The sequence below is a fragment of the Nelumbo lutea genome, chromosome 3 (assembly GCF_056320005.1).
Source record: "Nelumbo lutea isolate HS-2025 chromosome 3, American lotus-T2T, whole genome shotgun sequence".
NCBI lineage: Eukaryota > Viridiplantae > Streptophyta > Magnoliopsida > Proteales > Nelumbonaceae > Nelumbo > Nelumbo lutea.
This window is the reverse complement of record NC_142686.1, coordinates 50648739-50670613: the sequence shown is the minus strand read 5'-3', so window position 1 is coordinate 50670613 and position 21875 is coordinate 50648739. Positions and strand designations below refer to the sequence as shown.

The 21875-nt window shown below is 35.4% G+C and overlaps 1 protein-coding gene across 4 annotated transcripts in view; it reads right to left on the bottom strand.

Annotated features, from left to right (window-relative positions):
• Positions 1–15359, bottom strand: part of LOC148864906 (putative 3,4-dihydroxy-2-butanone kinase) — a 29404-nt gene extending 14045 nt beyond the window's left edge. For 2 of the 4 annotated variants that reach the window (XR_016109443.1, XM_088975862.1), the window contains exons 1-10: positions 14935–15359; positions 14582–14655; positions 14391–14454; positions 10321–10433; positions 10162–10209; positions 9850–9921; positions 9671–9760; positions 8759–8932; positions 8051–8134; positions 7569–7624 (exon numbers count right to left, since the gene is read on the bottom strand). Coding sequence is in view for 3 of the 4 variants with exons in the window: in XM_088975862.1 (XP_088831988.1) it covers positions 7569–7624; positions 8051–8134; positions 8759–8932; positions 9671–9760; positions 9850–9921; positions 10162–10209; positions 10321–10433; positions 14391–14454; positions 14582–14655; positions 14935–14974 (815 nt within the window). In the remaining variant the exon portion in view is untranslated. Of the gene's footprint in view, positions 1–7568; positions 7625–8050; positions 8135–8758; positions 8933–9670; positions 9761–9849; positions 9922–10161; positions 10210–10288; positions 10434–14390; positions 14455–14581; positions 14656–14934 lie in introns of those variants that run through there. The other 2 variants (XM_088975863.1, XM_088975864.1) reach the window with 2 other exon arrangements.
• Between the last annotated feature and the right edge of the window lie 6516 nt (positions 15360–21875).

Sequence of the window (21875 nt, the reverse complement as noted above, 5' to 3'; positions counted from 1 at the left end):
ATTCACCAAAATAGAATAATGACAATCCCTAATGCAATCCATCACCCATTTGCACCAGATGTCTCCAAACCTAAAGTTAATCATCACCTCCAATAGGAATGACCAATCAACCAAGTCATAAGCCTTTTCCATATCTAGTTTACAGACCACACCTCTTCTCCCGGATCTCTCATAGTCCTCTAGACCTCATTTGCTACAAGTATCTGACCTATTATTTGCTCCCCTTCACAAAAGCTCCTTGATTATTTGCTATGATTGTTGGGAGCACCTTCCTAATTCTAAAGGACAGCACCTTAATGATGATCTTATAAAGGCTATTTACTAGACTAATCGGCATGTAATCCTTTGAATAATTTGCATCACTTTTCTTGGGTACCAAAGCAATGGAGTTTAGCCTAGGGTTGATTACTCCTCTGGTATGGAATTCATTGAATACCAACATTATGTCCTCCTTTAGTATGAAAGAAAGGAGGGTCACAAATAGAAGAGGAAAGGGAGAGAGGAAGAGAAGGAGTATGAAAGAAAGGGTTCAGCAGAATATTGTTTCTAGCTGCCCACTAAGATGTATTTATATTGTAATCTATTACAATGACTAATTACCATAATACCCTTGCTTAAAACAAATAAAAGAAAGCCAAACAAGGCCCGACCGGCCCAATTATTCTAAATAAAAAATAAATCAAATAAACAGCAGGTATAAAATGTGGGGTTGGAACCCCACAAACACTAATAACTTATCATACTCAACTTGCGTAAATCTGTCTCCAACCTGAATTTTGTGACTGCTTTAGTCAAGAGATCAGCTGGTTGCATGTCAGAGGTGACATAGGGAAAACACACTTCTTGATATGCAACACGCTCTCGGATAAAATGTCTGTCCACCTCGATATGTTTAGTCCTGTCATGTTGTATTGGGTTACGGGCAATGTTAATTGCTGCTTGATTATCACAATACAACATCAAAGGTTTCTCATAATCAATTCCAAGTTCATCCAGCAAAGATTTCAGCCACAACACTTCTACAACACCATTGGCCATGGACCTGTATTCAGCTTCAGCACTAGAGCGAGCAACAACATTTTGTTTCTTGCTTCTCCAAAAAACAAGGTTCCCCCCTACAAATGCACAATACCTCGAGGTAGATCTTCTATCATCAATAGATCCAACCCAATCAACACCTGTATACACCTCTATCTTCATGTGTCCATTGTTCTTAAAAAGTATGCCTCTCCATGGGCATCTCTTCAAGTAAGCAAGTATCCTTTCCACCGCAAGAAGGTGAGTGGCCCTAGGAGAATGCGTGTATTGGCTGACAACACTGATAGCATATGAAATGTCTGGTCGTGTTAGGTAGAGATAAAGAAGTTTCCCAACCAACCTTTGATACATAGCCCTATCCTCAAGAGGTTCTCCACCTTCTGCACTTATTTTATGGTTCAACTCAATGGGTGTGTCAGCAGGCTTTACTCATAACTTTCTAGTTTCTTCCAATAAATCAAGGACATACTTTCTTTGAGAGATGAAGATGCCATGCTTAGATCGAGCCACCTCAATTCCCAGGAAATAGCGCAGTTCTCCCAAGTCCTTAACTTCAAATTCTTTGTGAAGATTCTGCTTAAGAGCATCTATCTCATTAACATCACTTCCAGTCACCACAATATCATCCACATAGACAGCAAGTAAGGTCAAAGATAAGTTTGCCTTCTTAAAGAAGAGAGTGTGATCTGATTGAGCTTGCATGTAGCCGAACTTTTCTAATACCAATCTAGACCTGTCAAACCAAGCTCTCGGAGACTGTTTCAGCCCATACAAAGCCTTCATTAGTTGACAAACTTTCTTTCCTGCTTCTGTACTGTAAAAACCGGGAGGTAACTCCATGTACACCTCCTCCTGCAAATCTCCGTTTAGAAAAGCATTCTTGACGTCCATCTGAAAAAGTGGCCAAGAAAAGCCCGCGTCCATAAATAGCAGGACTCTAATTGTGTTCATCTTTGCAATTGGTGCAAAGGTCTCCATATAGTCTATGCCATAAGTTTGTGTGAAGCCCTTTGCAACCAATGTGGCCTTGTATCTCTCTACAGAGCCATCAGCATTATATTTCACTGTAAACACCCATCTGCATCCAACAGGTTTCTTCCTCTCAAACTGGTCAACTAGTTCCCAAGTGTTGTTCTTAATAAGTGCATCCATCTCTATTTGCATTGCTTCCTTCCATTCAGGTATCAAAAGAGCCTCTTGCCCTGTTCTGGGTATAGGAATGGTAGCAATAGATGCTAGAAATGATCTGTAGGATTCTAAGAGACGACCATAAGAGAGAAACTGGGAGATACAATGAGTAGTGAATGAAGTACAACAACGCTTCCCTTTACGAATTGCAATTGGGAGATCAAGGTCATCTGAAGGAAAGGACCGAGGCTCAACAGTGTTAGGTAAAGTATCTGCAACAGTGGGCTCAAAAATGGGTGTAATGCCTGGATCTGAAGTTGTAGGAGGTGTTGGGATCGGCCTGGACTGTTGTGAATGAGAATCAACCTGCCTCCACCACTGTCTGTGATACACTCTCAACTCCTTGCACTTTTGACAACCCTCTTCACGGTACTCCCCCTCAACAATTGGGATAGGTAATGGAACTTCTGGGGCTGAAATCCCTTCCTCACGACTCTCCCCCTGAGGAGAGGCCCTACGATAGTAGGGCATATCCTCAAAAAAGGTGACATCCATGGACACAAACGCCTTCCCGAAACAAGATCATAACAGCAATATCCCTTTTGATTTTGTGCATACCCAAGGAAAATACATTTAGCAGCTTTGGGATCAAATTTGGAGTGATGAAGTCCCAAGATTTAAACAAAGTAAGTACACCCAAAGGTTTTAAGGGGAATAGTGAACAAGTCCTTGTTTGGATATAGAAGATTGAATGGTGTTTTCATGTCCAAAACCCGTGAGAGAATTCGAATCATAAGGTAAACAACAGTACGGATTGCATCCCCCTAGAAGCGTATGGGAACATTAGAGTTGAGCATAATGCTTCTGGCTACTTCCAAAATATGTTTGTTTTTTCTCTCAACAACCCCATTTTGCTGAGGTGTACAAGGACAAGTGCTCTGATGAATAACTCCATGGTCTAGAAGATATGATGCCAGGGGTTTTGCAAAATACTCCTTGGCATTATCAGATCTGAGAATTTTGATCTTGATTTCAAATTGGGTCAATACCATCTTATGGAAAGCTTGGGTCAGGGAAGGAACCTCATCTCGAGAGTACATAAGATAAATCCACGAGAAACGGGTATAATCATCAACAAATAACAAGTATTTGTTACTCCCCCCCCCCATGGTAGGAGTATGATATGGCCCCCCAACATCAGTATGCATAATTTCAAAGGGAACATTGCTTCTTTTATTGCTCAAAGAATAAGTTGACCTACAATGTTTTGCAAGTTTGCAGCTTTCACACCTCAAACTAGACACTTAGATTGACTCAAACAAACTTGGAAACAGACTCTTCAAAGACCCAAAAGACAAATGACCTAATCTGTTATGCCAAAGCATAATCTGACCCAAAGACTGAGAAACAAACAACCTTCCAACTTCACTTTCCTTCCCCTGTGGATGCTCAAGCAAGTAGACTCCATTCGTCTCATGGCCACTCCCAATCACCTTCCTCGTTTCCAGATCCTCAAAAACACAACGATCGGGAAAAAAAGTCACTAAACAGTTTTGATTCTTAGTAATACTACTAACTGAAAGCAAATTAGCACTAAGCTTAGGGACATGCAAAACTGAGGACAAGGAGATGGCATCTGACAATCTGATGTCTCCCTTGCTAGAAATAGGAACAAGCGAGCCATCAGCAATAGACACTTTGTCTTTGCCTGAGGATAAACAGTAGGTGGTAAACAAGGTGGATAAACTAGTCATATGGTCAAAAGCACCTGAATCTATTACCCAGAAGGGTCTAGTGTTACCTGGGGCTGAAGTGTGATATGCTATAGCTTTTGTACCTGAGGAAGCAAAAGCTAAAGTAGGAATGGTAGGAGTAACAATTGAAGACTGAGATGATGACCCGGAAATACCAGATTCATTCTCTTATTGTGTCAAGGCAACCCAGACAGTAGCTAAGGCATCTAGAGATGTGGTTCTTATATTGGAAGATGATGCATTGCCAGTGTTGACTGCCATATTAGCACTTCCTTTCTTATTTCTGAATTTAGCTGGAACAAGATGGGGATGCAACTCCCAACAAGTATCCCTAGTATGCTTGGGCTTCTTACTATCATCACAAAACATCTCCCTTTTATCTTCCTTCTTTATTTCCTTTTCCTGATATTTCCCAAATTTCTGTTTTGTTGCTACTGGGGCTGATTCCATGGGTTGAACTTGTAACATCACTTTTCTTCTACTCTCTTCACTGTGCACTAGTGAATAAGCCTGAGACAAGGTCACACTATCCCTGGTAAGAAGTTGTTGTCTTACTATGTCAAATTCTGAATTCAAACCTACAAGGAATTCAAAAGCTCTATTTGTTTCAACCAGCTTGCTATAGGTAGTCACATCTCTTTGACTCTCCCATTCAATGGTTTCCAAATGGTCAATTTCATGCCATAAAGATTTCAAAGTAGCAAAGTAAACAGAGACCGACTTCTCCCCCTGCTTGAGATTTTTCACTTCACACTTCAATTCATAAGCCCTAGCAACATTAAGAGGTTGGGAGTAGGTCTCTTTCATATTATCCCAGATTTCCTTAGCCATTTTGGCCCATAAATAATTTCGGTGTAGGGCTGCATTGAATTATACAGCCATGTCATCACCAAATAGTTCTCTTGAACCCATTTGGCAAGTGATGTGTCTTCGTTTGTTGGTTTCTTTATATTCCCCCGTTACATAGCCTAATTTACCTCTACCCTCAATAGCCATCATGGCTGATTGTGCCCACTCCAAGTAATTTGTTCCATCGAACCTAACAGTTGTAATTTGAAAAGAACTTTCAATCATACTTCCAGCCCCTAAAAAACCTTCCCCTGGAGTCTTGAATTCACTTCCAACTTTCTCCATTTTAAAGAGGATGTTAGCAGTCACTAATTTGACAAAAAAAAAAACTCTATTATAAAAAAGTCTCTGCTGAATCAGAAAGCACAGCTGAGAATCTTCACAGTCAGGAAGAATTACCCAGAAATCAATTTCAGATTATTGGTAACTCCCAAGAAACACTCCTCAATCGACAAGAACACCCAGGAATCAAAAAATCAGATTACTGTAGCTGCTCAAGAACCAGTCACAGTCACAGAAAAAATGGGAGCAATAGTTGACCGTGGGATTTCACAAAAAAACCCAGAGAAAATAGCAGATATATCAGAAAACTGCTGAATTAAGGTCAATCTCCGTCAGAAAACTAACAGCAATAATTGACTTAAATCAGAACTGTCAAAAAACTGTCAAAACTACTCCTTTGAAGGTCGATCTCTGTCAAGAAACCCTAAAGAAATGGCAAAGGAGAGAGAATTCTATTAACCACTGCTTCCAGAAGGTTAACAACTGTTCCCTTTAAGGTTGATCTCAATAAAGATGAGTATTTCTCAGAAAGAATTTGATGGCCACCATTAACCTTCAGATTAAGCCCTAACCTTTGACTTACCTGACTTCTCTGACTCTTCCTGGTCACTGGGCACTCTCCAAAGGTCGTGTAACCCCTTGGGACAATTCGAATCTCCAGTGATCCTCCAATAATCAGGCGAAGATGCAATACTTCAGATTCAATAACTTCTCATGCGGCCGACTGGATTAGGCTCACATGAGAGCCCTAAACTGCTCTAGTTTTTGCTCTGATACCAACTTGAATAAATTAAACCAGCAAATAGTTGTTTTCTGATTTAAAAAGGTAGAAAAGAAAGAGAAAGAAGGGTCACGAATAGAAGAGGAAAGGGAGAGAGGAAGGAGTATGAAAGAAAGGGGTTCGGCAGAATATTGTTTCTAGCCGCCCACTAAGATGTATTTATATTGTAATCTATTACAATGACCAATTACCATAATGCCCTTAAAACAAATAAAAGAAAGACAAACAAGGCCCAGCCAGCCCAATTATTCTAAATAAAAAAAATAAAAGCTTGTATAAAATGTGGGGTTGGAACCCCACAAACACTAACAGCTTATCAACTATCTCTACAATTACTCCTCTGGTATGGAATTCATTGAATACCAATATTATGTCCTCCTTTAGTATCTCCCAACAATCCTAGTAAAAATCCATCGTAAAACCATCTTGGCCCGGTGCCTTTGATCTATCCATTGAGAAAACCGCCTCTTTTATTTCTTCCAACTCAAATTTCTTTTCCAGCCACTCCCTATCTTCTCTGTTTTTTTTCTTTATTTTTTCGCTGTTCTTTTGGACTGTTGTGACCAAAGCTGTTGTTATGTTTTTGCTTTGAGACCTTCTCTTGTATTTCTTATTTTATTATCTCTTTAATGAAAGTTACTGTTGTTAATTATCAATATATATAGATGATTTACCATGCATATTTTATTAGTAACATGTTTGTCATGTTTATATCTGAAAAATCATTGTTTGGTAAAGAATATCATTGGCTTAGGGACAAGTGAAGTAAAGGTAGTTAACAATCTCAGCACTAGTCTTACAAGGATACATACACGTGGGGATAAACAGAAAGCCTTTTTGGTTTATTGGTACATCCCTAAAATATATCAACTATGATTATTAGAAACCATGTTCTACATAGACGATCAGTAGTCTTACTCATTAAATTTGAATGGTGGTTTTTTATGGTAAAAGTGTTATTGGTTATGAATGAGCCATCATCATCATCATCTAAGCTTTATTCCAACTATATTGTTGGCTACATGAATCCCATTTCACCATTTTGTTCTGTTTAGTGCCATATCCATATTTACCCACCTTCATCCAAAAGTATATGGGAATGACTGTCCATTTTCCACCACAACCGGGCCCAGCTTTGATGCCATCACATTACTATTATATTTCTCACAGTTTGGAAAATTTCATAGTTTTTCTAATATTTTCATTAAAAAAGACTTTGGGCAAGAAAAAGGTCATTATGAAATTTAAGACCAAAGTTTCCTACAAGATCAAATTGCTTTCTTAACCTTGTGAAGGACAAAGTTCTTTCGTACATAAAGCAATATAATGTCAATTAAAAAGTCTGCACGATACTTGTTTACTCGCATCTAATCAGCATTCCTTTGCAGTATTAAAATTGAAAATGTCCTTCAAAGGAGGGAAAATATTCAACACTCTTCAGGCTCAGACTTCTTTTCTACACTTTTTTTCTAAAATGAAGAAAGAAGAAAATTAATAATATCAGTATTTAAATCCATCAAAAAATACTACCAGCATTAATATTGAAAATTTCCTTAAAAAGGGGGAAATATTGTTCTGCCTCACACTTTCTTATTTTCTGTAGTCTCTACATTGTTTAAAAAAATAAGAAAGAAAATTAATACAATGTTTCAGTTCTTCTCTTTCTCTGTTATATGCTAAGAAAACTTAATCCACTGAACATGATCTAGATCACAGAATAGAAACATGGGGCTCACCCATTAACCATAAGAACAACTCTACTCCCTCGTGTGATTGGAACATAATGAGTTTCCTGCAATGAGTAGAGGATGGATAAACTTTGATAACAGTGTAAAAGTCAAAACATAAAAAGGAACAAAATTAACAAATAACATGATTTTATGGACCTTAAAATTTTGTCATATATGCACAAATCGAAATGTTAAAAAAAAAAAAAAAACATTTTTGGTCCATAATATACTCTGCAGGTCTAACATCAATTTGTACCCCTGACCCTGTTCCAAGTCATGATTCAGAAGATATGAAAATTCAAAATGAAGTAAATTAAACAATGCAACTGTAAGGAAGTTGACATGCTGAGATTTTGAAGAAATGACAGTTAATGAGATTGTATCATCTTAATATGGAGGCCAAGAAAGGCTCTGTAAGTGACAAGCTTCAATTGACATTCTTCCATTGCAAGAAGTAGCATAATTATCAATTTTCCACTGAGACATACCGTAGACAAAATTTGCTTCAAAACATGAGAAACCACCACATCAACAGGTTGAAGGTCTGCCACTTCCGCTCCAGGCTCTCCATGCTGAAACAGAAACAGATTTGGCCATGTAGAAAAACTAGAAATAAAAATTAAAAACGTGTGGTAAGTGATATGAATGCTTGATCCCTAACCAGTGTTGCATGGACTCTCCTAAATGGCTGAAGTGTGTGTCAGAAATGTGTAGTTTCTGACACTCCATAGATTCTTGAGGGACACCTCTACATAACATTTTTCCTCTTTATCCCCGTTGATTTCACACAAGTAAACAGATAATATGCACGGCGAATGCCATTTTCCTATAAAGGTGAGTTTAAGTAGCCAAAATAAACTCCTAGACTTCTTTTATACATGTATAACATGTTAGAAGCCAAAATAATATGGGACTATTTTAACGGTATTTACTTTCTGTAGACATGTTCTTTAGTCTAGACTTTTGCCTTGCTGACAGATCCCCATGTCTCTGTGTATGCAAAACAAGATTTAGCCCATTTGCAGAAATGGAGTGACCAGCTAGTACCAGAAAGACAACATAAATAATATCACCTTATCGCACAAAGTGAGCACTACTTTGGACCTTCATTTAGATTAATTAACCAAGAAAGTACAGAGTAAAGTACCTTCTTAACATAGGAAAGTAAATATAAGGGAGTTTATTGAGAAACTTACTATACCAAGACCAAGCTCCATTTTTCCTGGGCCAAAACGATCTGATGTGACCTGACCTGGCAGCGTGCAGACAGACAATGCAACACCCATGGTTCCAACCATTTCAGATGCATGCTTTGCTTCTGCTGCAACATCAGAAAGAGAAAACCCAGCAGCAGCAGCAGCCCCAGCAACCTGTTATTTGAAATTAAGAAAAAAAATTACCGAGAAATTTGAGGCAGAAGCATAAGAAGATTACTAATAGGAGAACTATTCTAGTATTTGTACATTTGCTGCTACATAAAGCAGATACAATGCTTCTATATACTTTAAGAAATGGAAGAACATAGAGGTCATTTTTTAGCAATAACTGAGAAAATACATTAATATAGAAATAAAGAAAACAATTAAATTGGGAGCTGTAAAATCACTTCAAATTTTTACTTTTACAGTATCATATTTGTTTCCAGATGTAAAAAATGTTAAGCAGTAGCAATAAACAGAGAAGAAACAAGTAGAAGTTCCCCAGGAAAACTGCAACAGGCAGCACATAAATATAATTCAGCTAGAGGCTGTACAGGACAGAGGATTTGGGAAGCTTGAAGAAGCACTGGCACAAAAAAGTAAAAAACCATAATCAATGAATTTTCTTGTTAAAAAATTTATCTATTCTTTTCTCAACTAATGATTTTGAGGTCTGCGGCTTTTTCTTCTAGTATTCAATATGCAGATACTAGGACAGGTAACTCCGGAAATTAAAATCAACAAAATATGGGAATATTTAGAAAAAAAAAGAATCTAGGATAAAGGCATTTCAATTATTACTATAAATCCTTTCCTTGCAACAATAAATAAATTAATTAAATAAAAAAGATCCATCCTTTTCTAACCCTTCATGGATGTCTTTGTGGATCAATGAGGGAGAGAGAGGACCTTGTGGACAAGAATAGTCCCAGCCAAACCTCTTCGCCCAGCTATGCCTTGAGATGGTGGAAGAGCACAGTCATCTCCAACAATAACCATCTGCAAGGTGCAAAGATCATCCTTTCTTTTAGTATCTTGAAAACAATGTAAAATAAATTATCTCAATAATATTCTATAACAATGCATACCTCTATTTTGTAACCTTCAGACTTTGCTTGTTCAGCAGCCAAACCAAAATTTAACCGATCACCTGTATAGTTCTGCCATGCCCAAATTAAAAAATCATATATCAAGCATGATCAACTGTAAAGCTTAATGTAATAAATTCATAAGAATTCGAATTTACTGTATCCTTTTAAAATGAAAATCACTAATGTTATTTTTTCCATATGCAGTCACAGAAATGGAAAGAATAAGTGCTGTTAGAATGCATTATGTAATATATTCTTATTCAACTGAAAAGTAAGTACTACACTTTATCAACTTAAAAGGCAAAATACCTTGATAATCAGAAGACATCCCATAGGACCTGTCACAGCTCTGATACCCTGAAATAACAATATGGGTTTATAGGTTTCTAAATGAAGATTAACTTAAACAAATAATGATGTATTGTGTTTGCCTCACTCATTAATAATTAAAATAGCAAGATACTGTACAGATAGGATGGAATCAACAGGAGGAGAGGCAAAAACATCTCCACAGATAGCTGCTGTCAGCATCCCTTCCCCCACAAATCCAGCATGAGCAGGTTCATGCCCACTTCCACCCCCTGTGTCAAGAAAGCATATTAATTTATGTACTCAATGCCTGAGAGCTACACAATAAAAAACCTAAACAAACCAGTTCAAATCCATATGGACTTTTAGATGATATGAAAAGCATGCAGACCACCTTCAAACACAGGATTAGCTAAAAACAACTAGTAAAAGTTAATGAATGACAAAGCACCTGAAAGGAAGCAGCTAAATAAAAACAAAATGATTAGAAAAAACTAATGAACAACCTAAACTAAAGTTTGATTAGAAAAAAAATTGTACTACTACAGTTCCTATAAAGAATAAGATAAAACGCATAAATTTGTATAACCATTAAAGAGGAGAGCATGTTAAAAACATAAAACTTGAATGTTCAGTCTGGATTTCCCTTAATCAGTTATTATGGTTTTGTTATGAGCTGAGCATTTCAAATCATAAGTTAAAGTGATGCTTTAGATCTATGAGAAACGCAAACTATTAAAACACAAGGTCAAACTTAGATATTTCAATCTGGTTGCTTCCGCAAATTTCTGAGAAACTGGAGCCTGGACATTACAGTAGAAGCTCTTTTCTTTGACAGTGAACAACTCATTTATGTTGTATACAGCAAAAATAAATTAGGTGTTCACTGTCAAAGGTCAGGATCCTGGCTTCTTCAATGTGGCACTGCATTGACCAGGGCCAAAAAAGGCCATTACCCAATGTTGGTACCAGCTATCTGGGGTAAGGGGTAGACTAGATGCAGGCCTAACTTTTGGCATTTTTTTTGCACAAAGTGGCTACTTTCAGACTCGAACCCGTGTGTCACGCTTGCCAGCCCAAGATAGGGGATGATTAAGGATAAATCTTGTGTTTTTTTTTTTTTTTGTGTGACTATAGGGACAAATCAATTCCTCACTTATTTATTAGTTGTCCTTCAATAAGATCTGTTTTGTTTATGTGACCTTTGAGTATTAGAGTTGATGGAATCCAAGAAAATAGTTGTATAGTAGATATTTTGTGGAATATTTTAAACTTGGTTGATAATAAATTGGATAAAAAGTTAATTTTATCTTGGATTGACATAATGTGTTATTATGTCTGGTTATCTAGAAATAAAACAATTTCCAATGGAAAAATTGTACTGTTAATGGACTACTTTTTCAAGATATTTTGTGGAAAAATTGTACTAAAAAAGAGTGTGATGTGATCTCCTCCTCTGACGGTTTTGTTAAACTAAACTGTGATTGTGGTGTCAAAAATGATAGATCAGATACCATTGGCTGTAATGAAGGTTTCTTTTTTGGTGCTGAAGGTGAAACAGTTGATTGCTATTCTAGACTTCTAGTGTGCTGCAATTGGAACCTCTGGCAATTCTTTTTTGCGGTTAAGTTAGCCAAAAGCAATGGATGGAACAAGATAATAGTAGAATTCAACTCTCTTTTAGCTATTAGAGCCTTGAATATAATATTTAAACTGTTTCTTGAGACTGATTATATTTTGGACAATATGCTGAACTTAGGTAGTTATTTTGAAACAGTGAATGTTAAGCATATAAGTAGGAATTCAAACAGAGCAGCTCATCTAGTAACCCAGTATATGAAAGGAAAGAATGGGAGGTTATTTGGTGGGAACCTCGCCTGTGGTTATCTGATGTTCTTGTTGTGGACTCTTCTGTTTAATGAAAGTTAGTTTACTTAGCAATAAAAAAAGAAATTGATAACAGTGACAAGGATCACAGCAAGTGAAGTATAAGTTCAGAGGCATTGAGGATTCAATCACAATTTGTTCTTGATCTGTTCATACTGCTTATGCAAGCCTGACTGGGTATAATTCCTGGTCAGCCATCAGGCAGGATGAAACATGCCCTGGGTTGCCTGCTTATGCAATTTGTTCACTACAGTAGTTAGCATGCATGTTTCATTTGTGCTCCAGAAGTAGTGGGCAACAGCCATCATGCAGCATCTATCTTTCATAACCAAAAGAGAAGTTTTCTGCAAAATGGCAAACCAGATTCTCCTACTCAGCAAGAAAGTCCTTGCCAAGTCAAAAAATAAAAAAAAAAAATTATTTGTTTTCCTTATTTTCTAGATCCAGGATGAAACATGCCATGTTCTGCCAATTCAAAATATTTTTCTCCCTACTTCCTTGTATCTAGGGTGCTTATAGTATCACCACAAAGCAAGCTACCAGTAGCTGGGCATGTTGACCACACTTCGGAAAGATTTAAAGCCTTCAACTTCTTCATGAGAATTTGCTTCTTGTCTTATTGTTACTACATGACTCTCAGTGTCTCAAACCTCTATCTAGTAATGAAGCCTCACTACCACAACTTCACTGTGAGGTAGTAGTCTAAAAGAATTAATGCAACTAACAGAGCATTCATCCAATCATTAATGCGACTAACATTCTTTTATCACGTCATACAAAATAAGTAATACCTTATCATTCATCCAATTATGTCTTGCTTTTCACTTTACATAGCACAGTTCTGCCCTGCTACTTTTTCTGTATATTTTACTTAGAATTGGAGCAGGATGGGCAAAATGGAGACTGCATCCAGAGTTTTAAAGTGATAGATGAATACCACTTAGATAAAAAGGCAAATTCTATCAAAAAATTGTAAGGCCAGCTATGTATGGAGAAGAATGTCATGCAGTCAAAAACATGTCCAAAAAATGAGTGTGCCAGAAATATGTTTGTTGAGATGGATGAGTGCAAAAACTAGAATGGATAAGATTGGAAATGAAGTCAATCGTAGGAACCTAGCAGTAGCTCCAAGAGGTGATAAAATGAGAGAAAGTAGACTAAGATAATCTGGTCATGTGCATGGAAGACCATCAACAGAACCCAGAAGAAGTGATTTGTTGCAAGATGAAGGGGGCTAGAAGGGCTAGGAGTAGACCAAAACAGAACATGGGTAGAAGCAGTAAGAAATGATTTAAGCACCAATAATTTAATAATGGATATGGCATTAAATAGAACAGAATGCAAAATAGGATTCACGAAGCCAGCCCCATATGGTTGGGATAAGGCTTGGATGATGATTACTTAGAATTTGGAGGCTATGATGCCCAATCAACTTATGTTACTTGGTATCACAAGGACATTGCTGGACAAGGTGTCACATACTTAGTATACACTAAAAGTTGAAGTATCTGATAAGATACAGCACCATTGTACTGGTATCCAGGTATCACAGCTATCAACTATCTCCTAGATTTTTTGCTAAGTGAGGACATATGTTGAAGAATACATGATAGGTACCTTAACAGGTTATCAAGCATCAAATCAGGAATCATTTTTTTAATTGTATCTCAGAGTTAGTGTGCCATACATCTGATGAAAAATGTATGCTTAATATGGTATCTGTTTTTTTTTTTTTTTTGATGAATGCTTAATATGGTATCTGTTCCACATGATCAAATCTTGAAATCAATAGTTTATGGCATTACGAATGTGTGTTTCATCAGATACCTAGTGAAAAGAAAATTATCAATGAAATGCTCAAGCTTCAGCAAGAAAAGTATAGCATTTAGGATTTTTTTTTTGATAAATGGAATAGCATTTAGTATTCAGGATTAATTGCTTATTCTTTTGTGAAATCTCCTTGGCCAAAAATCAACCTGACCCTGATTGAAGGACTTAAACCATCCAACATGTTCAAGTTTATGAATCTCTTTTATTTGTGCTGGAAATCAAAAATCAGTATGCAAATGCAACATTCTACTTTATTGTTGCTTTTGTCTCTAGCATTTGCATGGCATACCTATACTATTAGGTTAATTTTAAACAATACTAATGCAAATTTAGTCCTCTCTGATTACCACAATCTTCTATATGCTTTCCTTTCATCCTAACAACCTGCTTGCCCAACGGTTGCCACGGGTACATACATGCATAAAACAAAAGGCACAAATATGTTTCTGTAGGTATCTTTGGGATTAAAATTTAAAGACTTTACAGATAATATATTTCACATTGTTTCAGACCTGAAATAACTGCAACTTTGTCATATTTAGAACCTGAAACATCAGCACGCAACACAACCTTAACCTGTAGTGTCACAACCAGGAAAGGAGAAACACATAGTCAGAATAATCATACATAAAGAGATCGGGTATCTGATCATTACAGTCAAAGTACAAGAATGAGTAAACGAAAATTGTGAACATTGCATCACCTGCGGGAAACCATCCAAGTACTGCAAACCGGGATAAGTTTCCACTAGGCCTTCAATGAACTCAGTGACCACATCTGCGAATTGCAGAGTAAGAAAGAAAAAAATAAAAAATAAAAGAAGGATCCATCAATGACAGAACATCATAAATTCTTCGACAAACAACATAGATTAACAATTAAGTTATGAGACACAGCATACATAAGTAGTGAAATCGGGTCAAGAATGCATTCAGCTCAAAGAAAATTTCCAATACATAATTGGAAAGTAAGAAGCAAGAAAATCAGAGAACCAGATAATTTGAAAATTCAGTAAACGTAATCAAAGTATCAAACGATTAAAGAACAAATGCAGACCATTTGGATCATTAATCAGTTTCTTCCCCTGAAAGGCCATGTCACGTAAATTCCCTTCAAACAGACCTGTTTGTTGATTCAAAGAAGCTCGTACAGCATTACTAAACGAACTTCTTCTGTGACCGGACGAGGATTTCCACAGCGACGAGAAACCCTAGCTAGCTCTGCAGGAAAAACCAGGAGGAGAGAGAAGACTTTCAGGGTGCTTTGGAGTCCGGATCTCCTGCCCACAAAAACTCTGCCCACATTTATCGCAGCCACACATCGAGAACATCTTATCCTCTACCTTGTATTATGCACGGGGAAGATGTTCTCAATTAACGGAATAATGTATTGTGGGTAGGCGTGGGCAAAGTTCTAGTGGGTAGAAAATCCATTGGATGTGCTACATTACCACCATCTTTGCTTGTCCAAGCAAAATGATCCAAATGACCACGGAAACAGCACGTGACATCCATTAAAAATAGGGATATTATAAAAAATTTACCATGATTTTTTTACATTGATTTCATTTGGAAAGAGTACAAATACAAATATGTAAAACCTGGTATTTTATATTATTTTGTATCTATTTTTAATGTATATATTTGTATTTATACTCTTTTCAGACTCAACCTAAAATTAATCATGATTTTTCAAAATATCAACAGACCCTAGTCATTTAGTTTTAGTGTCTAAAATTCATCTTCTTAGGTTTCCTTTAAATGAGCATTAGTGATCATTAATAAAAGTTGTCTATATAAGAAATTAAGTAATTTACTTTACTAAACTACCCTTAAAATGGTTAATCAACCTTATTAAAAATTTTTATGATAAAATTACCCTTAAAATGGCCAGTTAACTTTATTAAATATGTTAAGCCTAGGTTGGGGCTTAAAGTATTAGGCCCAAGCTCGACTCTAAAATTTGCAAGCCTTGTGTGGGCTTGAGCCTAAGTCTAGGTAATTTTTAACATAAAAATATTTAATAAGCTTGATTGACCATTTAGAAGGTAGTTTGGTCATGTAAAATACTTAAGTGCTTACATGGACAATTCTTATTGATGGTCAGTAATAGTCATCTAAACAAAAATCATAAGGAAGGTGAAGTTAGATAATAAAGCTCAATGACTGGGGGCTCTATAGATGTTTTGAAAAGTCATGGTGAGTTTAAGAGAAATGTAAAAAAGTGATGGTGAGTTTTAAATTGCCCATTCATTCATTGTAAAGAAATAATGAAAAACTCATACTAAGGTTGTATTTGTTTTCTATGTAAACTCCATCCATGGAGTTCAACACCAATGGCCAATGGGTTAAAATTTTATTGAACCATTGGAACTTTTTATTTTATGATAATCGATGTAAAAGTACATCGACAAAATTGATGTATTATTTTCATTGACAAGTCAACCAATGAGAAGGTTTACAATGAAAACAAACACGTGAAAATATAGACCATGTGTGGAGTTTTACACCGGTCTGTATTTACACTGAAAAACAAATGTGAGTAAATGTGAACTCAATGGATTTTTGCATCGATTCACATTTACACCAAAAACAAACGCAGGCTAAGGAAAAAGGTGAGAGAATTTGAAGGGGAAGAGACAAATAGAAAAAGAGATGCAAAATAAGATAGGTAGAAGAGAAAATTATTAAAACTGGACTTTATTAAAAAAGTTAGAGAAAGAAAAGTAATAAAGGGGAGAAAAACCATATAACCAATAAGGGAGATAAAAAAAAAAAAGTGTAGACAATAGAGAAACAAGATCAAGGAAAGGGGGAGCAAGAGAAGCAAACATTAAACTTCTTTGAAAAAATGTCAATGAGAGAATAAATATAAAAAAATTAGATATCCAAAATGAGAGAAAATCTAAGAGAGAGAGAGAAAAACTCATTGGTTATGTCGCCTCTCTCTCTCTCTCTCTCTCGTTAATACTCATTTTCTCTTTAACTTTTTATATGAAGCCTAATTTTGATAGTTTTCACTCTTTTCTCTTGTCTTATTTCTTTCTTTTTGGTCATGTGGGTTTTATTCTTATATTATATTCCTTCAACCTTTGACTTTTTCATTGAGAAGTCTAATTTTCATATTTCTTTCTCTCTTTTAACTTCTCTTTCCTTTTGGTTATATGGTTTCTCTCTCTTTTATTCCTTTCTCTATTTAGTTTTTCTGAATAAAGTTCAACTTTATGTTTCTCCTCTCTCTACTCTCTATCCTTTAGATTCTTTCTTTGCCTTTTTTTTGGCTATGTAAATTCCTGCCATACTGGGTTATGCGGCTTCTCTCTTTTATGTACTTTTTATCTCTACTTTTTTTTAATAAAATTCTAACTCTTATATTTCTCTCTCACATTTTTTTATCTTTCTTCTCCGTTCTCTCTCTACTTTGTCTTTTAGATTCTTTCTTCTAACTTATTTGCTTCTTTCTCTTTTAAATCCCTTCTCTCTAACCATTTTTAGTGAAGTCTAATTTTATATTTCTTTCTCCTCTATTCAGTATCTCTTTTAAATTCTCTCTCACCTTGGTTATGTGGCTTCTTTTTATCATTTTTCTCTCTCTAAGTATTTTCTTATTATGAAGTCCATTTTTTGTATTTCTATTTCCTCTCTCTACTCTTTCTCACTTAGGTTCTTTTTTCTCTTGGTTACTGTGATTTTTCTATCTTTTATTCTTTCTATCTCTAACTTTTTCCTAATTAAACCCGATCTTCATGTTTTTGTCCTCTCCCCTTTACATTTTCTCTCCTATTGGTTATGTGGTTTGTCCTTTTTTTATTTATGTGCTCTCTTTCTAACTTTTTTTTTTCTTAATGAAGTCCAGTTTTCATGTTTCTCTTCCTGTCTATTCTCTCCTCTTGGTTATGTTGTTCCTTCTCCTTTATCACCTTTCTCTAACTTTTTTTAATAAAGTCTATTTTTTATGTTTTTCTTTCCTTTCTTCACTCTCTATCTCTTGGTTATATGGTTTCTCTATCTTTTAAGTATTTTCTCTCTAACTTTTTTCCTAATGAAGTCTAATTTTTATGATTCTCTTTCCTTTCTCTAGTCTCTACTCTCTCTTATAAATTCTCTTGCCGTGGATTCTTTCGCTTTCATGTCCGTTCTCTCTCTAACTTGATGTCCAATTTGTATGTTTTCTTTCCTCTCCATTACCTTGTCTCCCTCCCTCCCCCCTCTCTCTTCCCTTGGTTATGTGGTTTCTCTCTTCTTAATCTCTTTTATCTAAAATGATGTCTAATTTTTATATTTGAGTTGAATCAATTAAATGATGAGATGTAACAACATAAGAGAATTCCGAAGTTTTTTCCTTTTTCAATAAAAATTGGTTTACATAATTTAATATTCAAGTGGGTCAACATGACTAGCTAGGGTTGCTGCCCATTAGCATGCAATTAGTATAGGTAGCAAATGGGTGTGGGTCATTAATGGGTGGGTTGGTATTGAACCCACACCCAACCTACTCATTTGTTACTCCTTCAATTATGTACTTGTTTTGGATGACTCGTGTGAAGTACATGTTCGCAATAATAATAATAATAATAATAATAATTTTAGATATTGTTAGTTAAAATTACTATTCAAATATAATAAAAATCTTAATAATATGATAAAATAAGAAAAAAACTATTATTTAATCTTTTTATTATTTGTTTAATTATTTCATAAATTTTTTATTTATATAAAATTTAATGTTTTAATTATTTTATATTATTACTTAATTATTTTCTTGACTTTAATAATTTAAATTATACTAATTTTAATATATAAAAGTCATTTTATAATTAAAGTAATTACTTTATAATAACTAAATGATCATTTTAATCATTAATTATTACTCAATTAATTTAAGTAATTGTTAAATATTAAAATAGTTTAAAATTTCATTACAAAAAATAATTATTATATAATTAATAACTATTAATTATTCTTGTAAGGCAATGGTGTTAGTTGAGATGGTCTATAACTCTAAAAGTTGGGAGAAAGGCTAATAGGGGTTGGAAATCCTCTTTGCTCTTCAGGTTTAGAGGTTAGTGAGGGATTAGATGATGGGAAATGTTGAATGCATGTGAGGGAGAAAATTAAAGCTCCCTTAGTAGTAGTGGTCTAGTGGAGAATCTTCTGAAAAATGAATATGATGAAGAGTATCCTCAGTTAGGGTTTGGAGGTTGATATTTGCCCTTTCTTGGTGTTTGGATCTAGAAATTGGTGATTTTATGAGTGATAGACTTGTTTTGGGGATGTGAGTGGGTATTTATAGTTGCTTTTGGAAGTTTCTGGACTTGTCTTTTTGAGATCAATGTTTTTAACTTGATTGTGTTTTCCTAGGAATCATGACAAAGGTATTTGCTATTAGGGGTGCAACTTGGTTAGCCCCAACTTGAGCCCAAACCAACCCAATCCACAATTTTATATAGCTTGGGCTTGGACTTTTGGTCCTTTGGTTGGGCCTAAACCCAAATTTTTTGAATTTCTTTTTTAATTTTTGGGTTGGGCCCAAGCTTAACCCCTAGGTAGCTTGAGCCGAGCCTGACTATATGCATACATGCATGCATATATAAATACATACACACATACAGGTTGGGCTTGAGTTGGATAGATGAGCTTGACCCCTAGCTCAAACCTTAGGCCCAATCCCAGCCCAATCCACCCCACTTGCACCCATTTTTTATGAAAATATCTCTTTAACATGATTTGTTAGTTATGCCACATGCTTTATTACAAAGAGTGTCACATGAGGTTAGGGCTACAAACATATTGGATCAGATTTGGTAAACGATATATCCGATCCAAACTAATAAGAAATCCGCCTGATTTAAATCCAATAAGAATTTGTTGGATTTTTAAGAGTATGACTCGAATTCGAAAAACTTAAGGAATATCCTATTCAAATCCAATTCAATTAAAATTGTAATGAAAAATTATGATATAATATAAATAATATTATATATAATGTTATAAATAATGTATTATATAATTACATAAATAATATATAGAATATACATATCTAATATATAAAATATAATATTTCATAACTAACATATCAAATCAAGTTATGGCAGGTTGGATCGAGGTATATCCGAATTCGATTTGTTAACTAAATGTATCAACTTTTTCATTTCGATTTGGATTGTTAGGATCAAGGAAGATATTTGAATTTAGCTCTTATTAGATCAGGTTTAGACTCAAATCAGATATGATCCGATTTATTTGCAGCCCTACATGAGGTTGGTACACAGTTGTGTACCTTGCCTAGCCTTATGTGCATGTCCCAAACATATTTACTACCCACTGTTATCATTGCCTTACTTTGATAGGGTTGGAGTATGAAATGCCATTTTTTCATCAATAACTATATTCTTATAGCATTTGGTTGGTGTGTAGATATGGGGTGAGACTAACATTTGGCATGTTGTTGGTTTGATGCACCTATTCATTATTTGGGATGTGTTTTCTTTCTTTTCCTTTTTAACTTCTATTTTTCCCTCTCTTGCCTTTCTTTTTTTTTTTTTTTTTGAAAAGAGAAGAAGTGACTATGCACAACAGTACATCCCCAAAAATCTACAAAACAATTAAGAAGGGAAGGGGGAATGAAGTTGATACAAAAACCTTAACCGCTATCACCTGACCAAGATGGTCACGAACAATACTAGCCATAGAACATTTTCCATTACTGTTACAAAAGGCATCAAAATTTATTTTAGAAGTGCCAAATTTTGGAAAACTCCAAATAATTGGTTTCCACACTTTGTTCATTCGGGCAATGTCTTTATCTTTGCTCCCATCAAGAAACTCCAAAAACATATCAAGAGCCTGTTCCAAAATAATTGGAATGGGAGTTGAAACATTATTGAAAGTTTTCGAGTTCCTATTTTTCCAGACAGCCAAAAGAACAAAAGCTAGTTTTTCCTTTGCTAAAAGAATCTTGTTTTCCTTTTAATTGCCGACCCTTGTCCACCAATCACTTAAATTTTCATTCTCATTTGGTCCCTCTAGGGGAGTGTTTAAGGTAAGCCACATTTGATTTGTGTGGGCACAATTTTTAAAAACATGATCAGTATCTTCCTCATTCCCACAAAAACTACAAGGCCCCGTTTGCTTTTCGGTAAGTTACTTACCTAGGTAAATGCAGCTACCTGGGTAAATGCATTTACCCATGTTCTTTTATTTCTTATGTAAATAGGGTAATGACCATTTTAGCCATAAAAATCTATTATTAAAAGGGACATTTTTGTTCCATTCAAGTGTTGGCAACTTTCCCCTAGGTGGGAAAGTTATTTACGCACCTAGGAGATGGGGGTAAGTGATACCCAGGAAAATAAACTTTCCCTAGTCCCCACATAAATCTAAAAAAGAACATGGGATTCTTGGTCAATGGGAACCAAAATCCCATTGACCAACTTCCCCCCTCTCAAAATCTGAAAAAAGAACAAGAGCCATCGATGTTATATCCTCTTTTTCCTTAGATGGATTTTAGTAGGAAGCCTATTGTTGAGAAGGAAAAAGAGAAAAATCTTTATCTTTTGGGGGCATTTGATGTTCTAAATAACAGCCAGCCAATTAAAGGTACTGTTTGGGTTAAGAATGGAAGAGCACTTCAACAAATAAGTTGTTTTTAGACAGAAATCCCCTTAAGGTTGCACCTCCAAATAATTTTGCCCTCCATAGAGTTAGGATCAATAAAAATTGTCTTAATATCTTGCCAAATTTGGTCAGATACCCTGCCTTTATTTTGTCTTCATTCTAGCATCTCTTGCCTTTCTTCCTTTTAAATCTCCCTCAAGCCATTATTATTTATGATCATACCACAGTATAAGACAAAATTATTGATGGCATTTGACGTCTTTTTTCATCCTATTAAATTTCTCTCTCTCTCTCTCTCTCAATTCATTTTCTCATATCCCTCTCTTGATTCTCACAATTCTCATCACGTCAAATCTCTCTCCCCTATCTCTACTCTCTTTA